The sequence below is a fragment of the Wolffia australiana genome, chromosome 13 (assembly GCF_029677425.1).
Source record: "Wolffia australiana isolate 7733 chromosome 13, ASM2967742v1".
Classification (NCBI taxonomy): domain Eukaryota; kingdom Viridiplantae; phylum Streptophyta; class Magnoliopsida; order Alismatales; family Araceae; genus Wolffia; species Wolffia australiana.
Window position 1 is genome coordinate 16,332,515 of NC_135847.1, and position 16,007 is coordinate 16,348,521.

The 16,007-nt window shown below is 46.5% G+C and overlaps 2 protein-coding genes across 3 annotated transcripts; both read right to left on the bottom strand.

The window, feature by feature from the left end:
• Positions 1-1,563: 1,563 nt before the first annotated feature.
• On the bottom strand, positions 1,564-9,546 carry LOC144711306 (aspartate/glutamate/uridylate kinase family protein). The gene is made up of 8 exons (XM_078585256.1): positions 8,317-9,546; positions 7,557-7,701; positions 3,161-3,214; positions 2,977-3,068; positions 2,456-2,691; positions 2,183-2,356; positions 1,944-2,081; positions 1,564-1,857 (listed from the first exon to the last, which is right to left on the bottom strand). The coding sequence occupies exons 1-7, from the start codon at positions 9,360-9,362 to the stop codon at positions 1,984-1,986; spliced, it is 1,845 nt and encodes a 614-aa protein (XP_078441382.1). The 5' UTR covers positions 9,363-9,546; the 3' UTR covers positions 1,564-1,857; positions 1,944-1,983.
• Positions 9,547-9,683: 137 nt separating this feature from the next.
• On the bottom strand, positions 9,684-14,305 carry LOC144711304 (Phototropic-responsive NPH3 family protein). Of its 2 annotated transcripts, XM_078585255.1 has the most exons (5): positions 13,821-14,305; positions 12,978-13,396; positions 12,199-12,268; positions 10,797-11,987; positions 9,684-10,709 (listed from the first exon to the last, which is right to left on the bottom strand). In XM_078585255.1, the coding sequence occupies exons 2-5, from the start codon at positions 13,004-13,006 to the stop codon at positions 10,164-10,166; spliced, it is 1,836 nt and encodes a 611-aa protein (XP_078441381.1). In that variant the 5' UTR covers positions 13,007-13,396; positions 13,821-14,305; the 3' UTR covers positions 9,684-10,163. The 2 variants fall into 2 exon arrangements, with proteins under 2 accessions (XP_078441381.1, XP_078441380.1); XM_078585254.1 differs by lacking the exon at positions 12,978-13,396 and having other exon boundaries at positions 13,821-14,304.
• Positions 14,306-16,007: the final 1,702 nt, after the last annotated feature.

The window sequence follows — 16,007 nt, forward strand, 5'->3', positions numbered from 1 at the left end:
GGTCTTGGCAACCCAACCTCTAGGGCTGTCTGTAGGTTTGTCTTTATAAACCAACATCAGTGCCACAGTTGGGATCTGAAATGAAGAAGAAATGGAAATATATGAATTAAATGGGATGTACCAGGTTGAAAACATGCTAGAATAGGTTTTAAAAGCTATATCCCTTTTCAGTGGGCTGGGTGCTAATTTGGCTAGATCAGGCCAGGTTTGATTCCCTGGCTCGCACATCGGAAATCAAAGTAGCCTAGAATGACGACTAACAATGTGGCTCGCACTTCCTCCTCAGTGCACACCAATTTGGCCTTCTACTGCCGTGGGCTAGTTGGTGGGGCAGTGCCCAAACCATATTGCGGGCAGCGCATTGGTTATTTGAAAGTCAAGGATATAAGCTCGGGAATATAAGAGGTCAACTCTGTCGGCTGTGTGAATGTGCACTGATGTCGCAGCCATTAATTGTGTCGCTCACATCACTTGGCAGGCATGATGACTACCTTCCAGGAAGTTGGCAATAAGGTGGCATTGTGATACTTGACATCACTTGGCAGATTGGTTTACTGGACCAGGATACATGTTAGACATGATAAATACAGCAAAAGAGTATATTTTGATAATACCACGAATGACATAAAGGTTTAATCAACTTGTTAGTTACAATTCCAAACACATAAATAAACATTCCAATTAAGTGAATACTTTTTGGTGAAGAGTTGATCATGAAACATTACTATTATCTACTCATAATTAAAAATATGCAGAACCGTTAATAAATTTAAAATTTCTGTTTGTTAACTCTGGCATGTCATTGCTAAGTGATTTTTGAAGGACCTCAATATTTGATGCTAAAGTCTAACCATGCGAGAGTTTGCAGCGCTTAAAGAATACCAAAATGAATTATATTGAAAGAAAGGAGACAATATTAACCTTTCGAGAAAAAATTTAAATTGACTAATTGCACCCGTAACAAATCATCTAGGAAGATTATATGATCTATTGGAAGAGGTTTATGTCCATAAGCGGGCCAGTAACGGGCCTGGCAAGCTAGCACCAGCCAGCGACGCCATCTCCCCTACTTAAGGAGGGGCACCGGCACAACAAGAGGCATGCAATCAGAAGTAAGGTCTCACTTCCCTCTCCTACCTCCCTCTCCGGGTTTTCCTCACCTCTCCTCTTGTGGTTTGTAGGTCGACGCACCCTCCTCGACGCGGAGCCGACAGCCCTGCCCAACCATTCCTGTTTCTCCTCTTCTCCACCCCGGGAACTCTCCTCTTCCCCTCCCCCCTCCCTCTCCAACCTGCTATCGATCAGATCAATTTGAACTATCTTAATTGGAATTGTTGAATTACGTTGTGTTACACGATACCTTTGGAGTAGGATCGTATCAGAAGAGCTAGTAATATTATTGTTGGGTGATAATATGTGATGGTGGTTTGATAAATCCGATATTTCCATTTCCGACAACCCAAAATTTCAGAAGCTTTAGGATCGACCAAGATCCTCATAAATCAACTTCTGGCAAACTCGGTGAAGTAATCATCTTCATGACAAACGTTAAAGAGAAGAAAAAAGAATAAGAGCCTTGAAGCTGTGAACGCAAGCCGTTAATGCTCTCAAGCTTAACGGCTTGAGTCTTGTATTTATTTCACTATGAATGCTCTCAAACTCGGTAATGGCCGCCACAAGGACAAAGAATCAGTCGGCTTGAGGATTACATGGGATATTTACACGTTGATGAGTGAAGCAGGTCAAATTGGTTGCACACGCTGCAACTTGAATAACTTACCAAATGTCGCCCAGCGTGTGGTCCAGAGGCATGGGATCCCTGGCCTGTGACACAGCCACATCACTGCTCCCAATCGCCTGCAGATATGAGATAACTGTAAAAAATAGGATACACATGGTGACAATAATCTAGAAAAAGACATCAGCAGAGAGACGCAGGGTACCCCGTGAAAATGAGAATACAACAGCGACATTACTGACAAGCTAGCCGAGCCTCCCCGACTGGTCTACAAGAGTGCCCACTTGATCTCCACAGAGAGCTCTCGAGAGGTTGCCAGATTCTAGTAGGTTGAAGACCACAACTGCAGAAAAAACCAAGAGATAGCTGGATGAGCGAAACGCAATTGTGTAACAAAGGGAAAGGATGGATGAGAATAAATACAGCCAGCCCCAATAAAATAACCTGGGATGTTGTTCTCCTCACAGAAGGTGATGGCCGTCGCATCCATAGCTGTGAACCCCCTCGAGAGTAGTTCTCTGAACGACAAGTGCTCAAACGGCACACGGCTATTGCTTCGCTGATGACATTCCATAACGCTGTCGACTGTTGTCCCTTTAAGAACAGCGTCCGCTCCCACTGTCCCCACGCAAGAAAAAAAGCACACGGGTCTCATTCGTGCGTGTCATCCAAAAAAACATAAATGCAGTATCAACAAATGGCGTTTATTTTACTCACGTTCAGAGGCTCTCAAAGCAGCTGCCGTATCAGTGCTAAACAGTGGGTTCCCTGAACCAATGCCAACACCCCCAAAGATAACGATTCGTCCCTTTTCAAGGTGACGGATAGCCCTTCGCCTGATGTAGGGCTCCGCAATCTCTGGCATTGTAAACGATGTTTGTACTCGTGTCTGCACACCCATCTTTTCTAAAGATGCTTGAAGCAAGACAGAGTTCATCACAGTCCCCACCATGCTGTATAACCATCCATAATGTGTAAGAAACAACTCAAAAGATATGAAATTGGCGAATTGGGAGAGCTGCATGCAAGAAACCATGAAAGCCATGGTAAGGAAGCAAAACGTAACAAAACTCAGATGCTAGAAGGCATGTTTAAGGCTCGAGACAAAATGGATATTTAATCATCGAAAACAATTCAGAAGAAACATACTGCGAGGAGCAAACAAAGGATAATGGGAAAAAAACTTTGGTGTCCATGATCACCAAGTAATTTTAAAGAGGTAATCAATAACAAATTACCCGATTTGGTATGCTGTTTGTCGATCAATATTGGTTGCAGCTACCCATGAATCACCACAAAAGAAATTGCGTCCCCCTACAACAATAGCCACCTGAAAAAGAAATGGAGGCATCAAGCTAAGAATAACAACGACTATCATCACAAGCAGATAAAACAATGAATCAATTAGCTGCACTGTCAAACCTCAACTCCTACACGGCTTGCAGTCGCGATTTCTCTTGCTATAAGCATCATCACCTAGCAAAGGAAAGACAAGACATCAGATAATCCAGCATATCCCCTATCATGCTCCTAAATAGAATGGTCAAAAGCAGAACCAAACGAGAACAGAAACTTCAAAATCTCCACAAGTGTTACAACAATAGTCATCACACTTTTTTTCAAAGAAAAAAGGGAAGATCACCCGGAATAGTTGTAACACTTGAGGGCAGGGTTCCGGCTTGTCAGCAGATACCCACGTATTTATTTTTATTTGCTTTCTATTTACTCATTCTTAATTGTCAGAGAGATTGCCTAATCACCATGTTATATTTTTATTGCTTTATCAGGTTGTAACCCTTCTTTTGTTTGTACACTCTGCCCATTAAGAATGAGGAAACCCATAAAACATGGGGCTGACCGTTTAGTTGAGTGGTTGTTCGTTTTGAGAAAAACCCTAGGAGTGCAGACTTCTGCTACAAGGTCGTCCACCTGTCGGAGGAGAAGATCTGACATTAATATTTCTGATGTAGTATAAATACCGTAGAGAGATTCGAATTGAAGAAGATCCAATATGGGCAGTGTGTCAGGCTCATCAAGGCATTGCAAACAGTTTTTAAACCCTATTTATTAATGAAAGGGCAACAGATACCATTTTGTCCCTACTTTGCTGACGCGCCGGGGCAGGACAGTGGGATATATAAGGATCACACGGCTATTCAGACGTACATTCTTAAAATACACGAGTCTCCCTCTTCCGACAGAATTACCTAATTGGGCTAGCAGGCTTTCCACTTTTCTATGATCATGTCCTAAAGAAGAAAATAAGGAGAAACTTTGGCAATGATCACAGCTGGTTCTCATTAGTTGTCCAGGTCTACAAGCTGACGCCACTTGATCAGCACCTAGCACCCCCTGGACGTACTCAGATCCTCTGGGTATACTCTTCATTCTGAGTGCCCGAATAGCTCAACTTCCTTAAGCGGCACCAGCAGCCATTCTAACTGAGAAACATGGAAAGTTGGGTGAATGGAAGATCCTGAGGTAGATCCAGCTTCTATGCCACAGTCCCCGCACATGCCAGGATGGAGCAGGGGCAAAAAACTATTGCAGCATGTACTTCTCATCCGGCGGTTAGGCCAACAACTAATCCTGTTGGCATTGATCTCTATGAAGATGCGATGACCTCTTCAAACGCTTTATGGCAATGGTGCTTATCAGCTTTGTGCTTCATCCACTTCGGCGTGGCCTGCTAGTGTGTCTTCAGGGTGCCACGGGTGTAGTCAAGATCTTTGAGCATTTTGTATGTTGCGTCCAAGGAGATGCCAGTGGCTGTAACACTAAGATTTGCAGGGCTTCTCTGAGATACATAACACCCTGAAGATTGGAGACAACCTGATGGATGAATGGTGAGAAGAGGTATAGCTGCGCTCAGTCCAAGAAAAACCAGGAGTGCCATGATTTGGGTATGTCAGCCACAAAGCAGCTGAGATAGTAGTGAAGATACTGCACATCATCCCAGCCAGAAAGACTTCTTCAGATGAAGAGGGATAAAAAGCTTGTATTTGCACCGACGATCAACCACTACCAGGATGAAATCATAACCGATAAAGGCAGCCCTTTGATGAAATCAAAGGACACATCATCCGGAATGTTGAGGGTATCAGCAGTGTGATCCTCTCCATCAGTCGGACTTGCATGTCTGGCATATAAAAAACTTGTTAGTGTAAGACTTAATGCACTTCATACCTTTCAAACAAATCTTCATGGCCAGCAATTGGGCTGGCACACTTTGAAACAATCAGAATGATGGGATTGTACATTACTATCTATTATTGGGGTGGGTTGTCATCGCCAGCCTGCAGTATAACTATTATTTCTCAGCTTGGGGTTTTGGCAGGATTCGGCTTAGATCTGAGAAACATCAAATCTTGAGGTCTATAGTGTGCCGTACCAAAGGAGAATGGGAAAGAGTATCAATCACTCATATTTATCCCCCATCTTTGTCAATTCCATAATCGTAGTCCATGTTTGATGAGCCACTTATGACATCGTTGGGGTATTTCTCTCTGGGACGAGAAATATGAGCCACTTCTAGATGGCTATGATTACTGCCATGAGTAAAAGCATGGCTGAAGAAGAAGGGTTGTTTCTTTGATGAATGCTCCTACCCCTGAATTGGAGGCATTTGTTTCAACAATAGAAGACAATTAAAATTCCGGGAGAGCTAGCACTGGAGTAGTGAATAATATTTAGCCTAAACTGATTAAACACTGACTGAGGATGGCGTCTCATTCCAAGGCGCCCTACTTCAAGATGGACATCAATAGTGGCTACCAGAGAAGCATAGCCACATGCGAAACAGCATCATAACTTGTCAACCCCTAGAAACTGTGCAGCTCTTTCACTGATTTGAGTCTGAGCTAGTTCACAATCATTGAATTTATTACCGCAGACACCCAATGGCCTTAAGATGGATTGAATGCGGGCTGCCTACAAACTGATTTCTTGAGATTTAGACAGGGGATTCTCAGCTAACTTCTGGGAAACGGCCTTAAGATGGATTGAATTATTCTCTATGACACAGCTACAAATCAGAATGTCATAAAAAATACCAGAACAAATTTCCTCAGAAAAGGGGAAAATTTTCCGTTCATCAGGGATTGGAAATTCATTGGGCATTAGGTAACCCAGACGGCATTAGCATTAATCTGAAGAGACCATGATTCAATTTAAAGGCTGCGTTCTCAATATCTTCAGACTGCACTCCAGTCTGGTGACCTCAAGTCAAGCTCGGAGAAGATATGCATCTCATAGGATCCCTCGAGCAGTTCACCGATGACAGGAATTGGGAAGCAGTTAAGAATAGTGGCTTCCTTCAAAGAATAGAAGTAGACAGACCATTGGCATTCTCCATCCATTTTTTTTTTCCTAGAAATGCCAAGCTGCAGAGAGGGCTGTTGAACCTCTGGATAATGCTTGCAGATAAAAGTTATTGTACTAGTATCTCCCCCTCATTTTTTTTGACAAACAGAGTATTGGTTAGGGTGACAGTTCACAGGCTGAGCTCCTGAGATGATCCCGTCCAGATCTGTCGAGATGTATGTAGGGATTTTTCCTTCTGTAAATGCAATCTTTGCACTCTACCGATAGTAGGAAAAGACTGATATCGATCACAGTCTGGAGAGGAGTAAAGTTCAAGAACAACACCTAGAGTAGTGATGCAAAGGAAAAAGAAAGGCTCTATTGAAGAAGAATTGGAGAAGAAGATCCGATTAGCTTCTCACTCTCCTCTGGACCAGGAGGATCTCCTGAGTTCCAGCCCCGTCTCAGCGACTGATTAGATCTAGGTCAATGCAGTTTTGACCGCGACCTCCCTCCTTTATATAGGATTGGGTTACCACCAAGGCCGTTTGACCTTGCACATGTCCATCTGGGTCTCGGCTAGGGCCTTTTGGCGTGCTTCTTCTGATAGGACCTAAGAGGTTACTATCAGCTACATCTGGGGTGATGGCATAGTTGACTTGATGCAGAGGAGGCGATCAAATACCGCGGGAAAACATTGCTCCATCTTTTTCAGGGTATTGAAGTGGGATAGTAGAGCCGAATTTTCTCAACAGGTCAGGCAGGCCAGTGACCGAATACAGTTCCAGCTGCACTTGGTTACATTATTTGTTCGCATTCTTCAATGGAATAGATGAGCACTATGACTGTGGGCTCCTTTCCTGACTTCAATTTCTATCATCGAAGCATCATAATCAGAGATCGCTAAGCAACTTCAGGACCTAGATGCCAAAGATAAGGTTGGTACTGCTGCGAGATATAGGCAGAAAAACTTGAGTTATGGTGAGACCTTGCACCAAGATTGTGACATCTGTGTAGCACAGCTTACCAGGTAACTTTTTGCCGTAGCCATTGGACGACAATAAACGCAGGGGCCCTCCAATCAAGGAAGAGCCAATTGATGAGCCAAGTCGCTCCCGATAAAATATCGGGCCATCCCTCTGTAAATACGAACGATGATATAACACCTTGAAGTCCTCTCCCATATTCAATGTGCAACCTGACTTGATACCCACAGTTGAATTAAGTGAGAGCAGGACCGTGAAGTGCGTTTTCTCCTCAGTCTTCGGTGATTCCACCTATAACTATCCTGGGGATATCTCTGGCACTTCCTGAGTGTCTGCTTCATCTGGTTGAAAAATGACAGAAAGAGTCAAATCTTTCGAACATCAGTATCCCGGACATAAACGTTACGTGCATTGGTAGCAAAGGGTATCCAACTCCAGATCAACATAGCCGCAGAGAAAGTTAAACCAGCGTAAAGTAATTCATTAGAGATAGAAAAACGAATCAAACATGAACCGATATGAGTATAAACCTTAGGGTCGACATTTTGACCTCCATTCCCAGTGAAAGCGTCTCCACTGATCTTAAGGACCACTCGTCGCCACCTTGGAATGGACAAAGACTTGGGCTTCATATTATTTGTTAAGTTGGTTGATCCAGGGTTTGCAGAGATGTATCTGAAAAATTATCTGCGAGCTAATGAGATGAAATAGGAGAGAAAAAGCATAAATGTGAGTACACTGGACCACACCAAAAAACCAATAAAATACCAATCTTTTGATCTCAGTAAACTTTTTCATGTTGGTACAACGCTTAAATACTCGCTTTATTTTTTTTTTCGTTTGACATAATTTAAGGAGCGTTGTAAATATGCTTACTAATCAACGCGATTTAAAGAGAACCTGGTCAAGGTAGAGCACGTGATATTATAGTTGACGGAAAAAAAAACAAAAGAAGTCGATGAAAAATACCGGAAAACTTGAACGAATTAATGCGATGGAAGACAACCAGTTACGGAGTTTGGAGAGAGGGCGAGGTGGGGGAATTCAACTGGCAAAACACAGAAAAAATTCTTCACCACTCGAAGCGAATATTAACCAGGGCTTCGGTAGGCCTTAAATTCACATCACTAGGAAGGTTTTTCTCTGAGTGGAATACCTCACGGGGATCGACAAATTGAATCGGAGGCCTCATACATACAAATATTCATTCTGAACCATCGGGAACTGTTTTCAAAGCAAAATGAGGCTAGGAAGTGAAAGTGAAAGGAAGAAAAGGCGGAGGAGATTGACCTCTTGCTTTGCCTGAGAATGGCACTAGAAGATGAACCATCACCAGCACCCACCACGGGCTTGTCGTCCTCGGACGTCGGCTTGCAGTACGCCGACAAGTGGCCCACGATCTGCTCCATCTTTGCGAACCAAGGCCAGTGACTAACAGAAAGATTGCCGCTGCTGAGCCTCTGGCGCTCGGCTTTATATCTCTTCTTGAGATTGTCAACCTTGTTCTTGCACTGCTCTACGCTCTTCCCCGACTTCTGCTTGTCGCATCGCTCACTGACGACGGTCGCGACATCCTCCCAATCCCTCCCCCGCAGATTGCCTCTGTTCAACTGCACGTACTTTTCGGTGTACGCATCGAGCAGGCACGCTATGGCGGAGTCGCTCCATTCCTCTCGATCTTTGCGATAATCTATGGCCGAGGAAAGTCGCGGCTTTTTGCCGCTGGAACCGGGATGGAAGCAGTAGGGGGAGCCGCCGTCGCTGAGCTCCTCCCTGTCCTTGTGCTTGATGTCGGCGCGGGAAGGGTGAGATACTTGGCCGGCGGCTCCCCGGAGGGCGCCGCTGTCGGGGCAGTCCCGCCGCTCGTCTTCGTCGCCCCGGAGCTGTTGGGAGACGAAGTCGTTGGGGGCCGCAGCGACGGCGTCGTCGTCGTCGGCGCCGCCGTAACAGTGGTGGGGATTAACGCCGTGGAAGGCCGGCGCCGCGGGGGAGGGGCCCGAAGGCAGCTTGGCCGCCACGGCATCGGCCTCGGCGAAGGCCTCCCCGAAATCGACCGGCTCGTCGTCGTTGGCGGCGCCGCCGCGGCCGATCTTCTTGGGGCTGGCGACGCCGCCGCCGACGCCGAGAGAGTGGGCGGGGTGGACGATGATAGGGCCGGCCCCCTTGGTCGGCGCGAACCGGTGGGTCACGAAGGCCCCCGACGCTGACGCCGCCTGCAGCTGCGCCTGCCCGGGGAGATGGTGGTGACGTCGCCCGTGACTGGGCTCGCGCTGGGCCTGAGCCGCTGCGCCGTCGTCGCCGAGCAGGCCGAAGTCGTCGTCACAGTTGGCGGCCATCCAAAATTCCAACGCCGACGGCGCCCGAGCGTTAGGGTTAGGGTTAGCGCCCGCCTCGGCGGAGACGGGAAGCAGACGACGTTAGCGGATGGGAGGGGGGTCGTGGCGTGCTTTTGCCCGCTGGACCCGACGGCCGAGATAATCCCCCGCATATACCCACCACGTCGACGTGACCGGCTACTGACGGTCCGTGACGTCTCCGTCGCCGACGTGTGACGCCTCACGGAGCAGTGACGGCGCGCCCCAGACAGAGCCCGTTATTTCACATCCAACGTTGACCAACCCTATCCTATCTGTTCGCTGGCGTCTTTGTACTTGCAGTTTCCAAAACACGAACATGACTACATGAGTCGCAGTCAGACGAAGAAATCCTCGATGACCGTTTTCCAGCTCAAATTCCAAAGTCACGGATGGAATCAAATTCCAGGGATTTTTGGGATGGCGTCGACGCCGCCACTCTCCTCCTTCCTGGTTAAGCCCGAAACATTCGCGATCCTGACGCCGGAATGGGAACCAAAGCTCTTCGTTGATCTCGGATTGATTCTACTTCACTCTTCGATGTCCCCGCTCATCAGTCGCTGCCAGTATCGCGGCCTCTTTGCACTGTTAGGCTCATTCATACGCTTTGCCCCATTCTCCATCCCGGCAGCTCCGCAGACAATGGGATCTTCAGCTGGCCAGCTCCGCAGACGGTGTCCGCTTTCCAGATCCCCTTCTGCGTGTGTATATATGTATGTATACATGTGTGTATTGTTGTGTATGTGGGTAACTTCTTCCCCCCGGTAGTGCTAATCTTCCTTCTCAAATCAGTGGAGAATTTCCCTTTCTTCGGTGATTCCGGTGTCGCTCGAGTTGCGGTGACGACTTTCCGATAGAGTTGGACTTGGGAGGATGGCCCGAGTGAGGAACGTGGTATAGGCAACCCAGAACGGTGGGGGCTTTGGAGGAACTGGGCAAACCGTGCGCTCTCCCGACCTTCTTGACCTCTCGCTTCATATTTACAAACTCCTGTTCCAGCTCCTTGACCCTCGACCGCATCTTGTCCATGTCCAGTCTCATACTGTGACTTTCTCTGACCAGAGAAACCCACCGTCCTGCGGGCACAGCCTGTCTGACCTCGATTTCTTCTTGGCTTTCCGCGTTGCTCCCGGCGTCCGTCGCAACGCGCTGACGGCTTGAAAGGGCTGTCCTCAGATGCTGTTGCTCAAAGAAGAGAACTCGCAGAGTCACCCTCATCGGCAAACGTTCGTTCTGAGACGCGTGACGGTAGGCATCCGTCGACAGCCTGCTCAAGTCTAAGACGTCCAGAAGTCGTTCTCTCTCGCTCGTCGTCAACGACGGATGAGCCTGCAAGAGGACACACATTGGATGAGTCCTGCATGTGACAAAGGACGACGAAACGACGTTAGACGAGAAATTGAAGAGACTGCGGACCTCGAGATAGATGTCCAGCGCCCTGTACAGTCCGTCCTGGAATGGCCTCAGAGATACAGGGAAGGCCTCCGCAAGAGCTCGCATTTTCTTGGGCCCCATGCTTTCATCAGAGGCTACCTCAGCCAGGTAGCCGTCCACCATCTTTGATACTCTGGCCGCGGAAGCGGACGAGGATGGGGTTAGTGATGCTGCTGCTGTACGGGACACAACTGCCGCAGATAGATAATGTTTAATGATTCTTTCGACACAATCGGTGTCATACAAGCTGTCTGAATCTGCCGAGAACGAAGGAATCATGAGTCCCTCCATAGTGGCCAAATCAAGCTGCTCGCCTATTCTCCTCTCGAGAGACTCCCTGCACTTCTGACCAACGCCCAGTATCATCGCCATACGCAAAAGGCCCAACAGGAAGTTACATACGGACTTTTCCTTCGACTCCGGTAGCAGTCTCACCAAGCCTTCGACGAGTCCCCTGTGGTCAACAGAAGAGAGTTTGAACCTTTTTTTGGTCTCTACGCCGGCAGAGCCAAAGAGCCACCGATCAAGGCCAGGTATATGCTTCCTCGCATAGTGGATGACAGCGCCGGAGATGTCTCCGGGCTCCATTCCTCTCGCCTTCATTATTTCAACGAGCCGGCAAAATAAGGGCGCAGAAAGCCGCGAGACGTCTTCAAACCACCAGTCTGATACTTCACCTTTCATGGCGGCCCCCGTCGCGATGCCATTCCAGAGAATACTCCCACCGGGGCTCTGCTTGTGGCCATACATCATCATGGGCCAGCCAAACAGGCTGAGGTCCGTGCAGGCCATCACGGATAAAGAACACAAGGCTTTATCTACGATCCGGAGGGCCCCGACTCTCTCTGTGGCGAGATCAGATGACTGGAGAGACAGAAGACAGCGTTTCCAGTCTCGAAGAACAACCCTGTTGAAAAAAGCCGACGCTTTTGAGATCAAATTCTCTTCCCCGAAGTCGTCTGTCATCCCGAGATGCTCCGCCGCGCAGTAAACAGGGAAAATATTATTGGCTGTCAGCTCTATGCGGAGGCCGTAGCAAAACTTTGCAACGAGTAGAAATGATTCAGAGCCTCCTGGGCAAGCGACTAATTCGACAATTGCGGTCTTTCCTTGTCTTTCTTCTGATATCTCTAGCATACTTGCTAGCTTCCCGCATCTGGATAGCAGGGGAAACTGAAAGCAGATAACATAACAAGACAGAACAGGTCGGATTAACACCAGAATTAAAGCAGGAAACTAAAAACTGATTCGATTTAGCGCAACGCATGGCATGAAAATGTTAGCATCGCGCGGAGATGCGCCTCTTTTCAAAGAAATAGCATGGCAAAGAATCCCTTTGAATAGCAGTAAAATTGATGGAAAAACAAAGATATAGAAACATTACCTTGTGAAGATGGAAGATTTCGGCGTCCACGTTCACGGTGATATCGCTGGGAAGATCCATCTCAAAAAACCTGGATCAAATCAGGATACGAAGAATCAAAGACCTCCGTCCATTAAGTTCACATATAAACTCTCGACCGTTTCCTGTGTGAGCCAATGTAATTTAAAATAAACAGCATAGACGCAAAGAGATCGTCAAATAAATCACTTAAAATCATTGTTTCTGCGAGATTGGGATTCGCAAGTTCTCGTGCGAGCAAACTATGGCAATAGGAACATCCTAAGAGGAAAATCTCTCAATGTATTCTTTGATGTAAAAGATCTAATCTCACAAGATGTAAACAACACATTTGTTAGACAGTGAACAACAGAGGATGAGATGACCGATAGTCACCAACTCAATAACTTGTGGATGAAACACAAATATAATAAAAGTTTTATTCTCTTTGATGCTAGAATTTTGCCACATCGCTTCTGCATGTCCGACCGCATTTTCGGTGTGTAGTTCTTTTGAGAGTGCACGGTGATGAGAGCAATCGTTTGTAATATGAGTTCGATTCTGCTGGAGTGGTGCACATATTCCAACAAAATGCGACACTTGGAAACCATATGAAAAACCGCCTCAAATGGGTGACTGGCCTTCTTGGCCATTTAACTCTCTGCAAGTGAGCAACAGTCACTACTTGGCGGCCAGAGCAACATATTATTGATACGAAAGAAAATTTTGAAACTCGGAGAAATAGAGAAGATGAAGAGTCCCTCTTGTTTTACCCCACTGACCTTCTCAGGTGGGACTTGCTTTTTCTCATGTAACCAACTGTAGTGGATCTTACTTCGACCGAGTGACAGGCATCGACGTTTGACTCTGAAGCTACGATGCGTCACGCTGACTCCAGAATCTTGTTCTCTCTCATCTTATACTCAATGCCCACCCAAGAAAACGGCTTGTGAAATCTGATGATGTATTACTTCCCGCGCCTGGTATGGAATGATTTCATTGATATTACCTTTGAGTTCAAGTTGATAAACATGTGGACCGCGTCGAGCAGAAGGCTTATGTGGGGGCAGATGCTCGGCGGTATATGACGGCATGATTTGATGAACCGCAAAACGGATGGCACCCAGCTTCTGATATTCGGTGAACCTTGTTCCACGCTCAGAGAGCCGCAGTAGGTGGTTTTCTTCCCCAGGTGTATCGACTATCGAGAAGAGAAAATTGGTGAGCACGCCACGACGAGTGATGTCCTAGTTCATTTCTCTAGCAGAGCATGAAGTTTCCGAAAGTCAAGATGGGACTCGGGAAAGAACACATGAGCTTCCTAACGATTTTCATCTGATTCCCCGGACTAAAATGAAGAATCAAATAATTGACGGTCATACAAGGGAACTGTGCGGACAGCGGACGAGAAACTAGAACAGCTTGGCAGGTTTGGAAGGGGATGCCCCTGGACATTTCTAGAAAGAAGCAGAAGCGAGAAAGAGCCACCGAGAAAAATTCGATCGTCGGTGGGGCGGGAAAAAAAAGGATAGCAGTGGGGCTCTCTTCGGCCCAATCGGTGAGGAGAAACAGAGTGATTTGGAAATTGCAACGGAGGGGGATCCGCGCGGAGTCTCTGATCTTACCACTCATTCCCGCGACGTTGGAAACGACGATCCCCCGGAGGAATACCCATGTTGGCGCTTTTGCGCCGCGACCAAACACTGCCCCCACCTTGGCACACGGCTATCGCGCCGGCGAATTACATCGGAAGAAGCTCCGCGACCTCCCTCCCTTTCCTCCAGGCTTTCGCCTGTTCGTATCCTTGGATTGCATCGCGCGAAATAGGAGAGAGGAAGAGGAATTAGAGGTTGGGAAAGTCGGGGCGAAGCGTGCGTCCGACGCTGGTAGAGTGGTCCCCTCCTCGGGCGCGCGCCGACCGGCAGTCACCCGCCACCGAGCGTTTCAAACTTCCAAGTCAGCCGCGTTCGAGGGATGATCGAGTATCTCCTTCCCCGGAAGAAGAGTAACTGTCTCCATCTCCTTCGCCGCTTCGTCGATTTGGTGCTACACTTGAAAGAAGCCGCAACGACGCCCAAAACTGCAAAGAAAAATCAGGAAATTGGTTTGTGTTTATTCTACTGGGTTCGCCCCAAAAGTGCAAACGTCGCTCTGCTAACTTTATGCGATTACTAATCAGAGTGAAAACGGAATTTTAATTAAGATACAAGTAAACCTTGATATCATTCGACAATGAAGTTTTCTATTGTGTCCACCAAATCAATTTTGCTTTGGTTGACTACCGGAATATATCCAGCTATTCTGCTAGTATAGTCTCGTAATTAACAGTCTCACGAGTAGTGTATCTTTTTGTTGTCAGAACCTGAAAATTTAGCCGGTTCATTGAAAACTAACGCACCTTAGGCATTTAAATTTAAACCCTGATCACAAGCAAATAAATGTGCTCTTGAAAGAGAAGTGGACCAAGGGAGCATCGTTGATAAAATCCACCTTTTTCTGAGTGTCCTTTAGAATACTCCATGATAAATTATGCTTGAACAAGAGATGGGAAGCTTTTCTTCGGTGATCAATGATACATAGGCCGATATTGTCACATCTAGCAAGTCTATGAATAGAGACACAGTAAGAAAAGTAAACTCCAGAAACATATATTCCAATCCCTAGATTATCTTATTCTCGTTTAGATAAAAAATGAATTTATGTTAGTAAAACTTAACAAGAAAAAGCTTAAAATTTTCTATTTTTGCGACCTGCGTTTCTTTCGTAATTTGATTTCAGTAATCAATATGCATTTTACTTTACACTCACGTGTCCACTCCAGCCTTTCTGTAATGCAAAATAGTAAAGATTCAAAAAGTAAACCCGATTCACTACAAAATGATGTCCTGTATTGGACAGTAATGTATTTGCCACTGTAATTATATTAGGCCGAGATCTTTCAAAACTCCTCACACTTTCTTTTGCACGAAATTGGATCCACAAAAATATTACACAGTAATTCATTTTCTCGAAGAATAAAATTAAATGTGAACTTGTTTGGTCCCCTTAGGAAAACATCTATACCACTATAATAGGAATACATACGCGCTTCTGGCCTCTGATTCGCTGACAAAATAGTGAGATAGAAGAGAGAGAATGAGAGAGCGAAGCCTGTGTTGGGGGGAGAGAAGCCTTTGTTAGAACTGCAAAGGAACGCTGCTCGAGGAGAAACCGTAGCCCACGAGGGCCGCCGACAGAGAGCTCGAAAGCCGTCGCCAGTGGAGGGAGAAGAAGAGAGATGAGTCGAGGGGCGAGCGCTGGAGCCAGCCGGGCCGAGGGGGGGAAGAAGAAAGGCTCCACGACCTTCACCATCGACTGTGCGAAGCCGGTGGAAGACAAGATCATGGACATCACCTCCCCTGAGAAGTTCCTCCAGGAGTGCATCAAAGTCATTGGGGGGAAGCCAGGCACTCTCGAAGAATCTGCCACTGTTTCTCGCGACAAGAACAACATAACCGTCACTTCCGATGGTCACTTCTCCAAGAGATAGATTTTGAGGCTTTTGATATGTTTTCTAAGTTTTTTGCTTGATTGGTGTCAATTTTTTAAATTTTTTTGGGGGAAATTACGGGTCTTGCTTTGATTTTTAATCTGCAGAAGTTTACTGCTTCAATCGTTCTTTTGATACCTTTTTTGTGGATATATATCCAACCCCGAAGTGTAATAATGAAGTAGTTTTGCCAATTTAATCCAATGTCAAAGTTTTTTGCTCGAGTGGTAGTGAGATTTTGGGAATTTCATGTGGGGGCAGAACTCTGGGTTGTGGTTTGATT